The following is a 21,859-nucleotide window of genomic DNA, read 5'->3' on the forward strand; positions in this document are numbered from 1 at the left end:
CTATGTGATAAGGCCGCACAGAAATCCGTAGATTATCACAGATGTCTGTAATTATCTGAAGTACCCAAAATGGCTATACAGTACGTGAAATTGCTTTGCTAAAGAACAGTGCCTGTTGTACTACACAGTGGTTACCAATAGTTTATGAATAGATTTAAATCCTCTTACATAATCTTTTTTATGCACACATCACAACAATACTGTTGGGGGAAAAAAATGCAGAAAAACTTCTGTTGAAAAAAGATTGCATGTAATGTTTTTAATTTGCATTTTATTTTCTCACAAACCCAAAGTTTGCTTACAAAATAGAATGTCTACCCATCTATTGCATATCATGCTGGCAGTTTAAACTACATGCAACTCGACAATAATAAGAACAGCAATGATAACAATTAAACTTACTAAATAAGAAAGGGGAGGAGGGAGAGGGGTGATCATAAAAACAAATTAACATTGACAAGTTACAACAGGATTTCAAAATAAGAGTTTATAAAAAGAGGCCTTTCTCCCAGTGGAGTTGTTTTTATACAGGAGGCTTCCTCAGAGCAGGCAGGAGAACCACAAACCTCTCTGGATACAGGAAACAGTAAAGGGAGAGAAAAAGAGAGAAGGGGAGAAAGAAGAGACTGCATAGAGACAGAAAGGCCTAACCTCTCCCTGCTCTAACAATGATAGAGTGATCAGTGGAAATGAATGGAGAGACGGAGGGGAATAGAAGAGGAAATAGAGAAGAGGGGGCACTGAAGAGGTGAATAGGATCACTGGGCCATGGGGAAAGTATACTGCAGTAACTGCACAATATTGAATGACACACACACACACAAAATTCAAACTCAATCATACAGTAAGAAGCCCTTTCATCGATGGCAATGTCTCGTCAATGTGAAAAACCTGCCAGAAACTAACATAACTTAATTGACCTATCATGGCTGGTCTCGTACAATTGACAATGATTTATTGTGAAATAAATGGGTTAGGTAAGAGTATGGCTTTATAGATTATTATTTTAAACGTCTACACATAAAAACATTACAAACAAAGGATTTATGTTCTCTTGGCTTGTAGACAAAACAAGGGCCAAGCCTTCCATAGGATGCATCCCAATGCATTATATTCCCTATATAGAGCACTACTTTTGACCAAAACCCTTTGGACCGTGGTCAAAATGAGTGCATTGTATAGGGAATAGGGAGCCATTTGGGACGTACCCATAGAGAACACAAGAGCCACCCATATGGTGTACTTCACAGAGAGACAGAGAATATACAGAGGAGGTTTTTACATAAAGGGTTTACAGACATTGAGGATGAACAGCTGGTCACTAAAACGGAGGAGAGTTGGGTCCTGGAGGATTCAGTGTTCGGATACCCTGTGTGTAGCTCTCATGAATGGGGGCTTTTTTGGGGAACGTATCAGGTGAGAGTGGGTGCCTGGAGGAACTAACGGAGGCAGAGAGAGACGATATTAAATGGGAATGAGAGGGAGTTGTAGAGCAGTCCCTTTGGTATATGACCCAGTATACTGAATTAAGAACTGTTGTTGTCAGACAGTTCCTTTTAAGTACCGGTGTCATGTCATAGACCAGTGTATTGAATGAGGGTAAGGGTACATCCCAAATGGCACCCTATATTGGGCTCTACTTTTGACCATTTTGGACGCCTCCTAGGAGGTCCCTTGGCGTTTGAGCCAGTGTTGTCCTTATGGATGGTAGCAGGTGGTGTGGTCAATGGTTTGGTGGTCAGGAGGATGCTTCCAGAGCCTCAGTCTGTGCTGACCTGTGTGGTGACCTGTCCATCAGCCGTCTGATTGGTGGACTGGATGAACAACGGCTGGCTTAGGTCCTGTCCTGCCGGCATCACCTGCTGAATCTGATACAACTGCTGTAAGGAGAGAGAGAGAGAAAGAGAGAGAGAGAGTAAAGGATGTGCGGGAGTGAGCGAGCGACAGGAGTGAGAGGTCACTGAGATGTTCCTCTTACCTGTCCGTCAGTAAACTGGTTGAATTGCTGCTGGCCTTGCTCTGTCTGTGTAATCTGAGAACAAACCAGAGAGAGAGAGAGAGAGAGAGAGAGAGAGGAGTCAGTCAGTCACAGTGCTTCACACAGCCACTATTCAAACCTACACCTCTATTAAAATGCAATTGAAGGAAATTAACAATATAGAAATAGAATTACAAAACAATATTGAAAACACACATTTTTAAGATGAATAATCATATCATATTTTGAATGTTATCATATGTTACTACCTTAATGTTATTTCATAAACTAACAGTGATACCGTACCAGACACTACATTACAGAGGTGAAGTGTCTACATACATCTGATGCGATACTATGGATTTTTTAAAAAGGTCCATGTTCAGTACCTGTACCTGCTGAGTGTTACCCAGCGTCTGGATCTGTCCCTGAACCACCTGTGTGCCAGAGACAGGCTGTGCCAGCCGAATGTACTGCAACTGACCATTGTTCAGCTGCACCTGCACACAGCCACCACACGGGGGAGACACACTTTAGGATGGGAAGGTCATAGATACACAACGCAGAGGTTATCATGATCACTGAGCTAGTTAGAGCAGAGCGTCAAAATGGAGGACTGTATAAGGTTCACCAACTATAAGGAGATTTATCTCCAATATTTAACTGAAGAAAATGTTGTGTAAATATCATTAGAAAATGGAGCTTTACAATGATTATAATCTTTCCAGTAAGGTCATTCTAGGAGACTTTCCTCCTCTATATCCGTCTCTCTTACTGGTATCTGCTGGATCTCTGCGGAGTTGGTGATTATCTGCTGCATGACCTGCATGGTCTGTCCTGACTGCACCGTCTGGGTCTGGCCCTGGGACGACGCCTGTACTATCTGGACCTGCTGGTCTCCCACCTGCATGGTCATTGGAGCGCCTCCCTTCAGGGTGGAGAAGGAAGATTCATTGTTGAACGACTGAGAGTCTGGTGACTGAGTCATGTAATGTGATGATTGTCCCAAAGAAAGAAGGAAAGAAATCCAGACGATCTAACGTCCCTAATAAACCAGCCGATCAGATCTAACGTCCCTAATAAACCAGCCGATCCGATCTAACGTCCATAATGAGCCAACTGATCTGATCTAATGAGCCAGCTCTGACTAACATCCCTAATGAGACAGCTAATCTGATCTGACTAACGTCCCTAATGAGACAGCTAATCTGATCTGACTAACATCCCTAATGAGACAGCTAATCTGACTAACGTCCCTAATGAGACAGCTAATCTGATCTGACTAACATCACTAATGAGCCAGTTGATCTGACTAACATCCCTAATGAGACAGATAATCTGACTAACATCCCTAATGAGACAGCTAATCTGATTTGACTAACGTCCCTAATGAGACAGCTAATCTGATCTGACTAACATCCCTAATGAGACAGCTAATCTGATCTGACTAACATCACTAATGAGCCAGTTGATCTGACTAATGTCCCTAATGAGACAGCTAATCTGATCTGACTAATGTCCCTAATGAGACAGCTAATCTGATCTGACTAATGTCCCTAATGAGACAGCTAATCTGATCTGACTAATGTCCCTAATGAGACAGCTAATCTGATCTGACTAATGTCCCTAATGAGACAGCTAATCTGATCTGACTAACGTCCCTAATGAGACAGCTAATCTGATCTGACTAATGTCCCTAATGAGACAGCTAATCTGATCTGACTAACATCCCCACTGAGACAGCGAATCTGATCTAACATCCCCACTGAGACAGCGAATCTGATCTGACTAACATCCCTAATGAGACAGCTGATCTGACTAACGTCCCTAATGAGCCAGTTGATCTGACTAACGTCCATAATGAGACAGCTAATCTGATCTGACCAACGTCCCTAATGAGACAGCTAATCTGACTAACGTCACTAACGAGCCAGCTGATCTGACTAATGTCCCTAATGAGACAGCTAATCTGATCTGACTAACGTCCCTAATGAGACAGCTAATCTGATTTGACATACGTCCTTAATGAGACAGCTAATCTGATCTGACATACGTCCCTAATGAGACAGCTAATCTGATTTGACTAACGTCCCTAATGAGACAGCTAATCTGACTAACGTCCCTAATGAGACAGCTAATCTGATCTGACTAACGTCCCTAATGAGACAGCTAATCTGATCTGACTAACATCCCTAATGAGACAGCTGATCTGACTAATGTCCCTAATGAGCCAGCTAATCTGATCTGACTAACATCCCTAATGAGACAGCTAATCTGACTAAAGTCCCTAATGAGACAGCTAATCTGATCTGACTAACATCCCTAATGAGACAGCTGATCTGACTAACGTCCCTAATGAGACAGCTAATCTGATCTGACTAACATCCCTAATGAGACAGCTGATCTGACTAATGTCCCTAATGAGCCAGCTAATCTGATCTGACTAACGTCCCTAATGAGACAGCTGATCTGACTAATGTCCCTAATGAGCCAGCTAATCTGATCTGACTAACGTCCCTAATGAGACAGCTGATCTGACTAATGTCCCTAATGAGCCAGCTAATCTGATCTGACTAACGTCCCTAATGAGACAGCTAATCTGACTAAAGTCCCTAATGAGACAGCTAATCTGATCTGACTAACATCCCTAATGAGACAGCTGATCTGACTAATGTCCCTAATGAGCAACTTCACCCTACAACTAGGAGTACTGGGATGGGGAGGGGTGTTTCAGATGGGGGGGGGTTTACCGTGATAGGTGTGCCCTGTGACTGGGCTACCTGCACCTGCTGTAACTGTTGCATTGTGGTCCCCTGCAGCACCTGAAGGGGGGGAAGGAAGAGAGAGGAAGAGAAAGAGGGAGCTTTACAAACATGACTACAAGCACATGCAGAGTGCAGAGTGCAAAGGAAAAAGTAGGACACACACACACACACACACCTGTCATCAGATCTCACACACACAGTCAGACACCGGTCATCAGATCACACACACACACACACACAGTCAGACACCGGTCATCAGATCACACACACACACACACACACACACACAGTCAGACACCGGTCATCAGATCACACACACACACACACACACACACAGTCAGACACCGGTCATCAGATCACACACACACACACACACACACACACAGTCAGACACCGGTCATCAGATCACACACACACACACAGTCAGACACCGGTCATCAGATCACACACACAGTCAGACACCGGTCATCAGATCACACACACACACACAGTCAGACACCGGTCATCAGATCTCACACACACACAGTCAGACACCGGTCATCAGATCTCACACACACAGTCAGACACCAGTCATCAGATCACACACATACACACAGTCAGGCACCGGTCATCAGATCACACACACAGTCAGACACCGGTCATCAGATCACACACACAGTCAGACACCTGTCATCAGATCACACACAGTCAGACACCTGTCATCAGATCACACAGTCAGACACCTGTCATCAGATCACACACACAGTCAGACACCTGTCATCAGATCACACACACAGTCAGACACCTGTCATCAGATCACACACACAGTCAGACACCTGTCATCAGATCACACACACAGTCAGACACCTGTCATCAGATCACACACAGTCAGACACCTGTCATCAGATCACACACAGTCAGACACCTGTCATCAGATCACACACAGTCAGACACCTGTCATCAGATCACACACAGTCAGACACCCGTCATCAGATCACACACAACAAACAATGAGCATGTGAACTGAATTATGGTTGGAAGAAATGCATAGAGCAGAAGGGATGCAGATTTAATGGAGAAAGAGCAGCTGTTAATGAAGATAAAGATGTATCCTACAGTAGGAAATGGGAGTTCCAATAAGACACTGTAGATGTGCAATAGAAATGGAGGTTTGGTTTCGTAACAGATCAGTCCGTTAGGGACTTTGTGGCCCGAGAGGGAATGTGACAGAACTGGTGCAACAGTGACGACTAGTGACACCGAAAGCTCTTAGCAGGCAAGTCTGGCAAACACACACACACACACACACACACACACACACACACACACACAGGAATTGAGCAATGAATTAGGACCTCATTACCCTCCTCCCACAAACCCCAGGTATCTCACACTTTATCCATCTGTTTTTCAGATCCTTTCCCCTCTTCCATCCCACCATCCCTCTTCCTCCCTGGCCTCTTAACTGTAACCCAGTAGTCTAAACTAGTCACCTATTCTAAGGTGCCAGTCATGTAGTGACCTCCCCTGCTCTGCTCGGTGACTGTGGTAGTAACAGTAGCAGCTCTAGCCTGACTGTGGCTTTGGAACTGTGACAGATCAGTGAAACGAAGGCAGCCTGCTGAAGCAAGGAGAGAGAACACATTCAACAGGGAGGGAGAATAATGGAGCAAGAGAGGGAACACAAAAGAGAGAGAGGGGTGCCTGGGGAACCACACTCAGAGAAGGAAAAAGACTAGGGCAACCCACCCATCTGTTTACTCATATGTTCCTCCTCTTCAGAGATAAGTACAGCGGAGTGGCAGAGAGCAGTCTCACAGGGAGTCTAGGTTGCATCCCAAATGGCACCCTAATCCCTATGGGCCCTGGTCAAAAGTAGTGCACTGAATAGGGAATAGGGTGACAGGGACACCTAGTGTTACTGTACTGTTCTGGACATCCAGCAGAGAGGGGAGTGACTGAAGTGGGCAGATCAAATGGCCCTGTATCACTGCTTTTATAGCTGTGTGTTTGTGTGCTGGGTGTGAACGGGACATTCATCCCTGCTGGTGGGAAAGAGTGGAGGCCAGAGTGCGGTTTGGCTGTGCTTGCCAAGGATAATATCAATAAAACCCACTGTTATTACCCCATTCACACTGCTTTATAGTGGACAGGGTTGGAGAGGGTTGTTGACTGGGAGAGTGTTAGGAGAGCTGGTGATCTGCCAGGCTGTGTCACGGTGTGTGTGTGGTGTACACTACATCTTTGCCTAGGCTGACTGTTGGTAGCTTACCGGTTGTTTGTGGAGTAGTATGCTCCGTATGTCTGGTGGTGAGTGTGTGTGTCTGCACATGTGGTCTCTCCGTCTGTGTCAGTGCAGGTCTGTTCTCCAGTTTACCTGTCCTTGCTGTGGCTGTGCGATGATGATCTGTCCAGGCTGGATGGTGGTAGCCTGTTGTCCAGTGGCCTGCTGGCCCTGCACCTGGCCTGGCTGCTGAGCCAGGGTGAAGTAGTACTGAACCGGCTCTGCTGGGGCCACCGACTGACGCACCTCCTCCTGTACACATACAAAAAGAGAGGGGGCAAGAGAGAGAGAAAAAAAGAGAGAGAAATGGTGAGCGAGAGAGATGGTGAGAGAAAGAGAGAGGGGATAACAGAGAAGCCTATCAGTCCATTACATCTCCATGAATTATTTTGGCAGTGTAATACAATAGGTAAGAGACCCAGATTAATAACTGATAGGGTCTGGATGGATGAGTAATGTGATTCTAAATAGAGGGTACATCCCAAATGGCACCATATTCTCTATTCAGTGCACTGCTTTTGACCAGAGCCCTATGGGAGCCCTATGGGCCCTGGTCAAAAGTAGTGCACTACATAGGGAATAGGGTACCGATTGGGACACAACCGGAGGATCCATTAGCACTGGAGGACCTTGATGATCCCAGTCGACAACACTCAGGCTCAAGGCCTTATGGGTCTTCGTCAAGACAATGGGTTTTCACAACCCAACAATACTTTTCAGAACACAAGAACACTTCAGCAGACAGAAAGGGATCGTTTCCATTCATGAAAACAAGACCTTGGCACACTATTGAGAATGTTTTAATCATAAACTGTGAATGGAAAGCTCATTCAATGACACATTGGACATTTCGTCAGCCATTAACAAGCATGAAGGCTCTTTGTGTCTAGTCTGATATGGTCTAACAACTGCCAGTTAGAGCAATGCCACAGCACTACAAGCACCATATTTCTTTGTGCTCAGAAAAGTCAACTCAAGGCCTCATCATTGTCAGAAGTACAAGGTAACAGTTCCCTAAAAGGTGGTTGATCTTCCAGGCTACTGTAGGAGGTGGCAGTTTCCCCGTCACCAGAAGCGTAAACACCCCTCTCCCAGCTCGATGATGTCACAGCTGAGAGTGTAGGATGTTTACACCCCTGGCCACAGACTTGGTGAATTGGTCTATTTAGGTGGCCACAACTTAAAATGCTTAGGAGCCACTGTTCAGCCTAACACACCATAAATCTGGGTCAGGACTGTAATGTGGTAGAGGGGGCAGCCATTAACACAGTGGTGATTATGTTGATAGTGATTACAAGCTATGGGGTATTGGTGGTGGTTCTGATGGAGATTAGAGGCTATGGTGGTGGTTCTGATAGAGTTTAGAGGCTATGGTGGTGGTTCTGATGGAGATTAGAGGCTATGGTGGTGGTTCTGATAGAGTTTAGAGGCTATGGTGGTGGTTCTGATGGAGATTAGAGGCTATGGTGGTGGTTCTGATAGAGTTTAGAGGCTATGGTGGTGTATTGGTGGTGGTTCTGATGGAGATTAGAGGCTATGGTGGTGTATTGGTGGTGGTTCTGATGGAGATTAGAGGCTATGGTGGTGGTTCTGATGGAGATTAGAAGCTATGGTGGTGGTTCTGATGGAGATTAGAAGCTATGGTGGCACTGTTGGAAGTAATGGGCAGCCAGACGCTGCAAACATCCGACTGAAAGCCCTTGCTGTCCAAACCCCAGCTTCCAGTCAAGGATGTTTACAGCGTCTCTAGGCTGCCAGGAGTGGTACTCCACCCTGACGGGGTCCTGAAAGTAAATGTAGATAGACCCACACACACACACACACACACACACCATACCTGTCGTTTGGGGGGCTTGAGCTCGTCCCGGGGCACAATGTCGATAAGGAAGTCAAACTGGTCAAACTTCGTTATCGCCATGGCAATGTCGTTCCTCTGTAACACAGGAAATAAGAGTTGAGGCTGAACATTAGGCTCCTCATCAGTATGTGAAAAAACTAGGCTAAATATAAAACTGGCTTTGTACTTCTGCTGCTCCAAATATAGCCTTTTTGAAAGCGTTCGAAGAAAAGACAGTTTATTAAAAACTTCTAGGTCAAACTCGAACAGCTTTGTAAACAATAGTAAAAAGGAGTTTGCTCTCAGTGGAACTGTAAAAAGCTTTGCCTACTTCAATCAACACATACCATGTAAAAACAGCAGAATTAGCCATAGAGCCATAGGCCCACTGTGAGCAGCACCAGATTAAGGACACCGGGAGTTGTGTGATGTATTCTTAGCATCACTGTCCTCCCGAGGCCCACTCCTCTAGTGTGTGTGTCATTTTCCACAGGATATTGGCATCTAAGTCCCCCCATTGGGGCCCCCTACATATGTGTATTTATAGCGCTGTGAGATTAATATATCAGGTAACACTGGGTCACATCCACAGTTGTTATATTGATGAGCGTCGCCATGGAGACCCTGATCGGCGTGCCGTTGGCACAACGGAACCCTAGCACCGACGAGAGCCGGAGTGTGTGAAAGAGAGATAGAATGAGTGTGATTGCAAGCAGAGCTGTCTTATTAATAAAACACATGTAACACCACCTGTGGTGTAAAAATGCAATTAACGTGAGGAACTTGAAACCAAATTGGCATTCTATTTCGAGGTTATTAAAGGGTAGGAAGCATTCGTTTTTACTCACCAAAGTAAAAACACAGTGTGGTCAAAGACTTAGTAACTTAGTTGTAGTCACGATATGGTTACCTATAACTACAAACATACTTATGTTGTTTTAACATATTTAATAACTTATGTCCAGGGATATCTTCTAAACTACCCACAAGGCGCTATTTCTCAACGTCTTATGGAGAAACTACCCTGCGTTAGTTAGCTTGAGTTGGCTAACGTTAGCCACTAGCCATGCAGACCGAGTGTTGTCAGTGGTGAGCTATAATCCACCAAACACAAGGCGGTGTTAAGTAAACAACCAATCAGATTCCCCACATGTGGGGGCCGCGTGATCTCCACAAAGTAGGGTACCAGAGTTTTTCAACCTTGGCTTAGTACTAGCGAGCTACCGTAGATGACTGACTGTGCTGTTGTGATCATTTCAATCTGCCTGGAGTTTTCCTACGATCGCCGTCTTATTGTAGACTCTCCTCCTCATCTCCTGTGACCAATGCCGCGTCTGGATGATTGCCTCTGGAATCTTTCTTTAGATTTACCTCACTATATCGCTATTGGATTAGCAGACTCCCCCTCGGTTGGTGAAATGGCCTCTCCCGCTGAAGCACCTCTCTCCTTAGCCAACTCAGCTAGGTGATTATCATGAAACCAATTTTAAACATGTCTGCAGCAAATGGGGTTACAAAACCATGATGCATCTGCAACAATCAACTATCATGTTGTGTTACTTTAAATAGATTTCCACCCCAAATTCCCATTACCGAAATGCGTCTGGATTAAATTCTCTGGTAATTTTATACAATTTTACTTTAGAAAAACCTAACTTATTTGAATAGAACAAAATATCTTGCTGTAATTTGTAATTTAAAAATGGTATACTACTTTAAATTGACATTAAACTAAAATATTTATTACATAAAACCAGTGTGCGTGGTCTCATTACCGTAACACTTAAAATAAAGTTTAAGTTAAGTTATTCTCTTATATGCCACAAATATCCACATCTTAATAAACCAATATTATCTGTAAAGACCTTGGATAAACAGTTGCGGTAATTAACATTTTTGCACTGGTAATTGTGGAATTGTGGGGGGAAAATAAATTAAATATATATTTATTTTTTTGTGTGTGTTCGTTCTGTGGGTCCCTGCCTGTGCTAGACTAGTTGTTCTCTGGCTTACTACTTAGCTTTGTTGACGGTGGTGGTTGGCTAGATTACTTAGTTATTTTAGCCTGCTAGCTAACTTAGCCAGCTAACTTTAGCTAGCTGGCCAAGATAACTACATAAACCGGTAACATTATTTGATAACTGGTTAGATGGTTTAATTTAATGCAGCTGTAAGATAGGTGTTGATAGCAACTGGCTGACTAATGCATTGCTAACGTAATGCTAGTTGGCTAGCAACCTTGCAAATTGGAGTTGCTTACCAAGATGACATTGAACATTTCTGACTGGCCTAGATACAGTTTTGACCTAAATTGGCTTCGAAATCTATGGAAAGACTTAAAAATGGCTGTCTAGCAAATATTGTACAATGCAGGTGTGCAAAGCTCTTAGAGACATACCCCAAAAAACTCACAGCTGTAATAGCTGTGATTCTAACATGTATTGACTCGGGGTTGAATAATTAATTATCTAATCAAGACACTAGTATTTATTATTAAAAAAATATTTTTTTTAAATGTTAGAATTTTTCTACGACTTTGACAGAGTATGTTGTGTAGAAGGTTGACAAGACATTTCAATTAAATATATTTGAATACCACTTTGTAACACAACAAAATGTGGGGTGTGAATACTTTCTGAAGGCTCTGTGTGCATGGATGAAGAAGAGAGAGAACTGGGGCACTCTGCTTTAATGTTTCATTGTATGGCTGACTGGCTAGTAGTCTGCCCTCTGACACACAGGTGCGACTAGCCCGGGCTTTCAAAACCACTCTGATCAACCCACTCTTTTCTCTCCCTCTCTTTTCTATCCCTCTCCCAGTCTCCCTCTTTTCTCTCTCTCCCTTCCTCTTGCTTCTCTCACTCGCTCTCCCGTTCTCTTCTCTCACACTCTCTCCCCACAATCGCTTTCACGTTGTCCCTCTCTAGGTCTTCCCCATTCCCTAGCGTCACTCCAGGATCCATGTAATTCTCCTGGTTCTGGGATAAGAGCGCAAAATGGCGTTGCGAGTAAAAGTGGGTCACGGGAGCCAAGGTTTGCTTTCAGAGGGGACAGACAGAAAAGGATTTTAACAGAGCCGGTCCTCAGGGGATGGCGGTGTGGGGCCTCTACACACACACAGGGACCAGCACAACTGCATGTGTTGTCTTTAAATGTAAAATTGGGTCAGCAGAATGCATGTGCATCTGCGTGCGCGCGCAGGCGCGTGACCTCTTTACAGACTAGAGAAGATGCGTGCTTGACCTCTTTACACACTAGGGAGGGTGTAACTGACCTGTAAGGTGCGTCTCTTGTTGTCTTCAGTGTGAATCCAGGCCCTCAGCGTGAGCTCTGTGATGAAGATCTGAGCTGCCTTGGCAAACAGCACTGGAGCCTCCGCACTGATCATCTATGGAGACACGGTGATGACATGTTAGAACTAGGGGGAAACAGGGAACACACACACAGAACACACAGACGTACACAACTAGATAGGGTTGTATAGATAGGCCGCCCGTAGCCTTTGCTACTAAAGGGAAGAGACCTAACCTAAACTTTTGAAAACCTTTCCACTGAGTGACATTTAGAAGTTGGGCATGTCGGGGAGTTCGCCCGGAAGGCAAGCAGCAGGCTACAGAGCTGCTGGGTCATGGCTAACATAACAAACACACACTCTGCATCATGGCTAGCAGGGTCCCTCTAGATGTGCAGCATGTCAGTGATCTGCTGATCTCCAAGGCTTGGGTTACATGAAGCAACTTTCATCCAATTTTAGTTGCAAATGACATCATCTCAACTTTGCTGTTACATGAAGGAACTCAAACGCAAATAAAATTGCATGCAACCAATCATGTCACCTGCTGCCTTACATTGTGGTTTCACAAATAATTTGTTTATCCAACCGTTTGGTTATTGTAACAACACGGATATAGAACAAATGCAACCTGTACAATTTAGCTAGTTAGCCAAAATGACATCGCAAACACCAACACAGCTAGCTAGCTATGAGCTAACCAAGCTAGCAACAAACTACAATATATTTATTTTTATATATCTTTTAGCATTACAAACAGAATCTCAAAAACGCTGTAAAAATGTATAAAAGATCTGGCAAGTCTTGGGCGATGGTCTTCCACAGATTCAGATAAGGTGTTGTTCATGTAACCAATGTGAAATGCCTAGCTAGTTAGCAGGGTGCGTGCTAATAGCGTTTCAATCGGTGATGTCACTCGCTCCGAGACCTTGAAGTAGTTGTTCCCCTTGCTCTGCAAAGGCCGCTGCTTTTGTGGAGCGATGGGTAACAACGCTTCGAGGGTGGCTGTTGTCGATGTGTGCAGAGGGTCCCTGGTTCGAGCCCAGGTAGGGGCAAGGAGAGGGACGGAAGCTATACTGTTACATTCAGACAAGCAGTTCAGGAAGGCTGGGCAGTAGCTTAAGTGGAGGGAGCTTCGATGGCACAGAGAGGGAGCAGTATCAGTCAATTACTTAGACAAGCCCAGAGATCTTCATCAGGCACCTCGTCTGTTGTCTCCTCCTCTGTAGGTAGGCTGGATAGTCCACTACTGAAGTGTAGCACCCATCTGGGTGATGCTTGGCAGCTATAAGCGCCAGAAAGACCATTACACCTCGGCAGTAGTCAGGAAACAGTCCCCTGCGAGGCGGGCCCTCTCAACCCCTCACACTGCTATATCAAATGGTGGACCATTTCAGTTGAAACTGGTACGGGAGAAGTTTGGAATCACTTACATTTATTGACTGCTAAACCATGTACAATCATTTGTATACTTCTCCTGCTGGGCTAGTCTCTCTTCTGTCTACCCTGATTGCGGTTTGTGCTGCGCAGCACTGACAGCTGTGTTGACATGACAATTGGGTCAGAATTCCGAACCTTAGAATGGATCCTGTGACAAAAGTGTCTGTTTTGATTGGCTGTTGCTTGCAACTAGTTGCACAAAGTTGAAAAGTTTCAACTGGGTGCAACCAAGTTGCAGATGAGTTGCAGAGGAGTGTTTCACGAAGCAGTCAACAAGCAACTCAGTTACAATCAACTAAAATTGCGTGCAAGTTGTAACTGCAGCCTTCAGTTCAGCTTCTTCCTCCACCCAGTAAAGCTGCTACTGCTTGTCTATTAAGCTGCTACTGCTTGTCTATTAAGCTGCTACTGCTTGTCTATTAGCCACTACGGGATGGGTGTGTGTATTGTTGTAAATTGTTAGATATTACTGCACTGTTGGAGCTAGAAACAAGCATTTCGCTACACCCGCAATAACATCTGCTAAACACGTGTATGTGACAAATACAATTTGATGAAGTACGACTGCAAATAACATGCCTCCTCAAAGCATTTTCTACAGAATGAGCTAGTGGGTCCTGTGAATCCTCTTCATTTCAGCCAGCTGTGGACACCTCAGCTACACATTGCCATGTTTTGTAATCTGAATAGGGTGTTGATGAAGACATCAGAGTGATCACAGAGAGGGGTGACCTGTGACGTGTAAGCCCCGCCTCCTACCTTCACATCTTCATCCAGCTTCATGATTTTCTTGATTCGGGCGAGAGGCAACTCCTGCACGCGGAAATCCTTCTGAAACAGAGCCAAGGGGTGTTAGGGGCAGGTCATGTGGAAACCACTTGTGAGGTATGTATGTGTACCACAATGAAGGGTGTGTGTGTGTCTGCAACATCCATGCTTGTGTGTGTGTGTGTGTGTGTGTGTGTGTGTGTGTGTGTGTGTGTGTGTGATGGAGGGAGGGCGTGACGTACCACCGTGAGGTTCCTGATCTCTTCCATGACGCGTGGCCAGAACGACTGTAGGCTCTGCTGGGCATCGCTGCCCCCGGCGCCAAACGAATCTGCAGACATGCTCACTGCAGGGGGAGGGAGGGAGAGAGGAGGAGGGAGAGACCGATAGACAGGAAAAGAGTGTGAAAGGGCAAATATCAGATTCAGAAAAAACAACATATACTATGATTTACTGTATGAATGAACAATGATTTACTGTATGAATGAACAATGATCTTGAGCAAAGGGTCGATCAATGAAAGGCAGATGAGTGAATCAAATCTACCAAGAACAGCACACCAGAGTTGACCGACAATGGCAGTCAAAGGCCCCACTGGCCAGAGCTCTAGCAACTCCATAGGAAAACCTTCAATTAGAATACATTGAATTTTAAATATAGGCCGGGCCGTTTCTATTTCTGTTGCCGCCCATCAATCCTTGACATGCCTAACGACAGATCGCTGCATGGCACAACCACATTAGTAGCCTACAGCTACATCAAACTGCATCAAACAGAAGACTCTAGTCTGTCATGTCACTGTGGGGTATTAGTGACCCCAAGTCTGAGGACAGGCCTGAGTGCCCCATTCTTTAGGCAGCAGGGATCTTGATCCTGCCATTTAGATACTTAGCAAACTACATGCATAGCTGGAGCCCTGACGGAACATAACGTATTTGGCACATCTTAGATAGTTAACATATTATAAGCAGTGGGGTAGCACGCACCCCCCAGAGCTTTGGGACGCCCGCACATTTGCTTTTGACAAAAATCATACCGTAGGTAATTGAAAATACCCCGGTATACCGGCACAAGCCTAGCTCAGAGTATTCCACTCCCTGTAGTAACAACTCACCCCCGCACTCAAGCACCAAAACACACACACCTCCATATCCACATAACTCTGCAACGTGAGGCCTGAGTCTGGCTCCCAGAAAGGGAACGCGCCAGGTTACTATGGCATGCCAGGAATTCTGCTGTGAACATTAGCCTGCCTGTCTGAGCCGGTCTACAGTGCAACCTCACCTCTCCCTCTCTTCTTTCCTGGGAATAATGGACAGGCAACAAGAGAAAAGGGAAACTATAATAGCTGGGTGTGGTGTGTGTCCAGTCAGGGGTGTGTACAGCGGAGCAACATTACCCCAACGCTGAGAAAAAGTGCCAGAGGCTGGAACAGTGGGAGGTAAGAGACAGGGAAGGAGGGAGGGAGGGTCGTTGCAGTCCGACGGCTATGCAAACCAGCTATGTGGGTCAAACATGATGAGAATATGAGAGAGAGAATGCAAGAGAAAGAAGAGAGAATGAGAGAGCGAGAGAGAACGAGAAGAGAGCGAGAAGCATAAAAACATGACCACACAAAGACTCTAGTCCTGCCTCTCAGCCATTGGCCACAGCTTAGTCCTGCCTCTCAACCATTGGCCACAGCTGAGCTCACATCCTCCATTAGTTCAAAACACAGACAGTATGACAATAAATCAGTTCTGAACCATGAGCATTCCTTCCTGTTCTTTTCAAATAGAGAGTAAATCAATCAGAATGAAATCAGGGGGGTGAAGGGGTCGATTAATCAATCAGACCAGATGTAATGGCAGGCCAGGATAGTTATTGTCCTCTAAAAGTGTTTGTGATGAGTTGGACTGCCCAGTGTCCAGTTTCATTTCAAGGTTGATTGAAGTCCTGTTGCAAATCACTAACCCGCTTCCCCTTAGCCGACAAAACAATCCCAGCATTCATGAGGGCACAGATGAAGATAACAATGATGGGATTTGTAGTCTTATGGTGGAGTCAGGCTAAGCCTACAATGAAGAACCAAATGCCTTTGTTTCTAGTTTACCATAACTGATCTGGTCTGAGTGGGAGAATGACAAAACAAACCATAAAGAACAGTAGAATGACACACCTTCCAGGAACACTGTTTCATTTGTCTACTTTGTACAGCTCCAAGGCAGCCCAGCGTTTTAACAGCGGCGCCAGGAGTTGAACTTGTGATGGATGCAGTAGGAGAGGACATCCGTGTATGCATGTACTGTATGTACACTACCGTTCAAAAGTTTGGGGTTACTTAGAAATGTCCTTGTTTTTGAAAGAAAAACACATTTTTTGTCCATTAAAATAACGTCAAATTGATCAGAAATACAGTGTAGACATTGTTAATGTTGTAAAGCCAGTTTGCGCTGTTCTGTGAAGGGAGTAGTACACAACGTTGTACGAGATCTTCAGTTTCTTGGCAAATTCTCACATGGAACAGCCTGACAAGTTTCAGAAGAAAGTCCTTTGTTTCTGGCCATTGTGAGCCTGGAATCGAACCCACAAATGCTGATGCTCCAGATACTCAACTAGTCTAAAGAAGGCCAGTTTTATTGCTTCTTTAAATCAGAACAACATTTTTCAGCTTTGCTAACACAATTGCAAAAGGGTTTTCTAATGATCAATTAGCCTTTTAAAATGATAAACTTGGATTAGCTAACACAACGTGCCATTGGAACAGAGGAGTGATGGTTGCTGATAATGGGCCTCTGTACGCCTCTGTAGATATTGTTAATGTTGTAGCTGGAAACGGCAGATAAAAAAAAAAATATATATATATATATATATTTTTTTTTATCTGCCGTTTCCAGCTACAACATTAACAATGTCTACACACTTGCATTTCTGATCAATTTGATGTTATTTTAATGGGCAAAAAAAATGTGATTTTCTTTCAAAAACAAGGACATTTCTAAGTGACCCCAAACTTTTGTTTTTACGTATGCGTGTATGTGGGGGCGGCAGGTAGCCTAGTGGTTAGAGTGTTGGGCCAGAAACCAAAAGGTTGCTAGATCGAATCCCCAAGCTGACAAGGTAAAAATCTGTTGTTCTGCCAACTGAACAAGGCAGTTAACCCACTGTTCCCCGGAAGGCCATCATTGTAAATAAGAATTTGTTCTTAGCCGACTTGTCTAGTTAAATAAAGGTTACATTTAAATAAATAAAACATTTGTATTCTCTCCAAATGGTAGCCAGATAAGAAATTATAATTAGACGATTCACTTAACACCATGACAGAGGACTATCTGGCTAATTACCACGGCAACAGTGGGATTTCTGTGGTGGCCCAGGGAGGAAATGGAGAGCGGGAACGGGAATTAAAAGAGCAAACACTTCAATTAATGAGCGATAAATTAATTAATTAATAAATAAACAAGTAGGACCTAACCGCCACAGCTGTCTCCACTTACACACGCACACACACCAAACCTCAGCTGACTGAACTAAATAGCTCCGGAGCGGGGCTTTGCTCTCTCGGGGAGAGCATGTGATACAATTATTAATCTCACTGTGTGACCCTACGACCTTCAATATACACACGACGCCCGCCACAGACCAGTTCTCACGTCAATAGACACTCTATGCATATAAGCACTGTAGGCAATAAACCAGTCTTAGCCTAGCAGAAACCTGATCCAATATCTACGAGTGAGCCTCTCCAAATGGGGACTGATGTCCTTGAAGAGGCAGTGACCAACACATGTTCATTTGGAGTGTTCAGTGTGATGTAGAGGTAAAGAACAAAATAGTGCTATGTGGACATAGGGTCCAAGTAGAGAGACACACCCGTGCAGCCAAGTGTAACCAGTCACTGTTCACAATGAGTCATTTTAATAGATTTTTTCTACAATAGGTGCTCACGCAAACAAAAAAAGGTACGTGAAGTGTGTTCTCTCTCCACTACACCACTGCTGATGTTGACTGGTTACACTTGGCTGCACTGGTGTGTCTCTCTACTTGGACCCTATGTCCACATAGCACTGTGACATGATGTAATGTGCTGTACTGTAATGTGCTGGTATTTGATATGTGTTCTTCTGCACTGCCATTACCCTGTTTTTTACTGTGCTGTGTTCCACTGTGCTATGCTGCACTGTGCTGGCGGTGCTATGCTGCACTGTGCTGGCGGTGCTATGCTGCACTGTGCTGGCGGTGCTATGCTGCACTGTGCTGGCGGTGCTATGCTGCACTGGGGTGCTTTCCTCTCCTCTGCAGTTCTGTTGCCCTTCAGTGGTCAGAGAAGAGGAGATGGCGGTGTACAGTTTCTCCTGACCTGCACAGTGTGCTTCGTCGGCAACACTGACCATCCGCTGCCGCTTCTCCTCCTGCATCCGTGTCTCCCCTTTCTCTCCCCTCTGAGAAAGTAAAATGGTGTTCAGCAGCCGGATCTGCTGAATCAGCAGCATTGTTGTCCTGCCAAGCCCAGCCCCTCTGCTCTCCCCTGGCAGGTCGGCCACGGACACACTCACAGCAGTGTCATCAGCTTCAGGTCCAAACTGACAATGACACTCCATACCTGGGCCCTTCTGGGGCTGAACTCGCCCTAGAACATCAGAAACAACTGGATAGGGGCAAGGAAAATGGTGGAAACTCTTCATCTAGTCCTCTCAGATCTCAGCTAGAGACGATATTACCATTTTTGCCTGTACTGGTCCTGTTCTTGTAGATTCTGCAAGGGGGGAGTCCGAGGTGCAAGAAAGGAGTGACTTTTCAGATTGGAGTGATGCACTGCAGGTAGCTGTTTCTGCATAGGGAGGTGTTCGCTGTTCAGGTAAATGCATCGCTGACGGAAAGAAACTGAATGAGTAACACTAATGATGAACACTGAGTTAATCGCTTCCTTAATGGCCTGGCTGGTGGATTTTAATGAGACAATTACGGTCATCCACAATTCCATGACCATCACAACACTAGTTGGTCCTATTTCAAACCTCAAGCTTTAGAGTGCATTAACAACATAATGTAACCACAGGGGAACTTCACAAAGGGAATAGATTTATTGACTAATGGACAATAAGTGTAGCCTAGCCTATAGCCTAGCCTATAGCCAAACCTTGGCCTGAGTGAGGACAACATCCAAAAAGGTGTTTTCTAATGTATTCCAATAACATCAGTAGGATATCAATAATAGGCTTCTATGGTATGCAGTAGTCTGTATTGTTTCAGGCTAGCATGGAGCGGGTTAAAGGATAAAGATGTTGCAGTCATGGTACCATGACTCCTGACTGGTTCAAAATGTTGACAGAAGTAGTTCTGGCTAACTCATTAATCCAGACTTGTGAAACTCCCCCAGGAGAGCCTGCACTGAATAACTCTGAAATGTTGAAGAAAAACAAGAATGCATTGAATGGTCAACTACATGCTCATGTGAGGGTTTATTTGGCTCTGGGCATTGTGTTGTTTTAACACTAACATGATTTGGCATAATGTTACTCCTGGATTATTTCATCAACCTCTAACTGGAATGACCTTTCGGAACAGAGGAATGTAGCCTACCACTTTGCCTTTGGCCAACAACTAAAACATCCATTCCAAAAACAAAACGTGTAGTTCACTGTTTAACAGCCTGGAACTTCTACAGGAAATACATTATTTGGTAACCAAATGATTAAATATTCACAGATTTGTAATAGGTTGACAGGTGCTCAAAAGAGACATCTCGTGTCAATCCCACTTGCCACCTCCATTCTCCCCTCCTTGATTGTTGTGAAAATACTGAAGTGATGACGGCAGATACAGAGTAATAGAGGTCACTAATCAGATCCTCCATCAGAGAAAGAGAGGAAAGAGATAAAGAAAGGGAGAAAGAGAGGAGAGAGAAAGAAAGAAAGGAGAGAGAATTTCCTCAAAGGACTGCAAAAGGACAGGATGGGAATGTTAACTTTTTGTCTTGTCGGAATAAAACTATATCCTTATAATAATCATTAAGGTGAGCTACTGCAAAATGTCAGATGCAAGAGCACACAAACCGCAGTTATTCAACCAAAGGCAATGGCTAGGCTATATAAGCTAGCTAGGCTATCAGTAAATGATGTATGATAAGCCTACAGTGCAAACAGTAAGGGTACACATTGCACAAGCTGCATGCAACGTCAATAGCGGAGGTCACATTCTAGAAGGATGACTGCCTTGGTCAACTCAAGGAAAGTCACTAAATACAAGCCCTCTAGGATTCTGTTTAGCAGAAAAACACTGTCCCATTTTTCATGCTTCTTCTTCTCACGTTATGGATTGACATGGGAAGCTCAGTCAAGCTGTTTCATCCAGTGACATCAGTGGGGGAAGACTGGGAAGAACAAGTGTGAACATGAACATTTCTAAAAGCATTGAAATCAAATGGAACTGACGGAAAATAAACTGAAAAAAAAATAAAAAATAATCAATCATTGTTGAATCCTATTATGGGCAAAGCAGCAGCGGCATATCAAACCAAATGCACCTATATTCATTCAGGTCAGAGGTAAAAAACCAAACCCCCCCCCCCCCCCTCCCCCCTCCCCCCACACACACACACACACACACACGCACACAAATAAGAGAACAGAAATTGGCAGTGTTGCAGCGTGCCGGGTAAATTATCTACTCAAGAACAAAATAGGAGCCTGGTTCTTGTTCTCAGCCAGTCAGTGAATTACAGACTAACCAAGAACACGTAGCTAGATCCGTAGGAGCACATTGTGATCAGTTTGCGGTGGATGCTGTGCTTGAAGAGAGCCGCGGCCTGTAATAATGTCTGACAGCCAGCCCTGACCCGTGTCAAAGTCGTCCATCCCACTGGCCCTGTGCTGTGCTCTGTCCCTGCAAACTTTGCCCTTGGTTCTGCTTCAAACCAACTCCAGGAAGAACTCGCTCCGCTCTGATCTCCCAAGGTCATTCAACAGAGGAGAGAGAGAAACCAGAGAGGGAGGGGGGAGCGAGAGAGCGGGAGGGGGAGAGAGAGAGCGGGAGGGGGAGAGAGAGAGGGAGGGGGAAAGAGAGAGGGAGGGGGGAGCGAGAGAGTGGGAGGGGGAAAGAGAGAGGGAGGGGGGAGCGAGAGAGCGGGAGGGGGAGAGAGAGAGCGGGAGGGGGAGAGAGAGAGTGGGGGGGTGAGAGAGCAGGAGGGGGAAAGAGAGAGGGGGGGGGGAGCGAGAGAGCGGGAGGGGGAAAGAGAGAGGGAGGGGGGGGTGAGAGCGAGCAATAGAGAGAGCGAGACGGGGAAATAGAGAACAGGTTTTTCAACTTTCACTGCAGCACTTGCATGGACGACCCCATTTATCACTTCTTTGCTTTGAGCGCAAAGAAAGACATCTCTGTCCGCAAGTCCCTTATTCCTCATCCCTCACTGTCCCTTATTCCTCATCCCTCACTGTCCTTTATTCCTCATCCCTCACTGTCCTTTATTCCTCATCCCTCACTGTCCCTTATTCCTCATCCCTCACTGTCCCTTATTCCTCATCCCTCACTGTCCCTT

The 21,859-nt window shown here is 45.0% G+C and overlaps 1 protein-coding gene across 11 annotated transcripts; it reads right to left on the reverse strand.

Annotated features, from left to right (window-relative positions):
* Window positions 1–233: 233 nt before the first annotated feature.
* On the reverse strand, window positions 234–20,816 carry LOC110496603 (nuclear transcription factor Y subunit gamma). 11 transcript variants are annotated; one of them, XM_036953364.1, is made up of 12 exons: window positions 18,683–20,806; window positions 14,586–14,689; window positions 14,335–14,406; window positions 12,118–12,231; window positions 8,844–8,939; window positions 7,100–7,258; window positions 4,729–4,800; window positions 2,754–2,906; window positions 2,374–2,478; window positions 1,979–2,032; window positions 1,776–1,880; window positions 234–1,439 (listed from the first exon to the last, which is right to left on the reverse strand). In XM_036953364.1, exons 1-12 carry the CDS (start codon window positions 19,005–19,007, stop codon window positions 1,413–1,415), a joined length of 1,386 nt encoding a protein of 461 aa, XP_036809259.1. In that variant the 5' UTR covers window positions 19,008–20,806; the 3' UTR covers window positions 234–1,412. The 11 variants fall into 11 exon arrangements, with proteins under 11 accessions (XP_036809259.1, XP_036809257.1, XP_036809258.1 ...); XM_036953362.1 differs by having other exon boundaries at window positions 2,368–2,478; window positions 18,683–20,796; XM_036953363.1 differs by having other exon boundaries at window positions 2,368–2,478; window positions 14,335–14,403; window positions 18,683–20,436.
* Between the last annotated feature and the right edge of the window lie 1,043 nt (window positions 20,817–21,859).

Source organism: Oncorhynchus mykiss, chromosome 18, assembly GCF_013265735.2.
Source record: "Oncorhynchus mykiss isolate Arlee chromosome 18, USDA_OmykA_1.1, whole genome shotgun sequence".
In the NCBI taxonomy this organism is placed as follows: domain Eukaryota; kingdom Metazoa; phylum Chordata; class Actinopteri; order Salmoniformes; family Salmonidae; genus Oncorhynchus; species Oncorhynchus mykiss.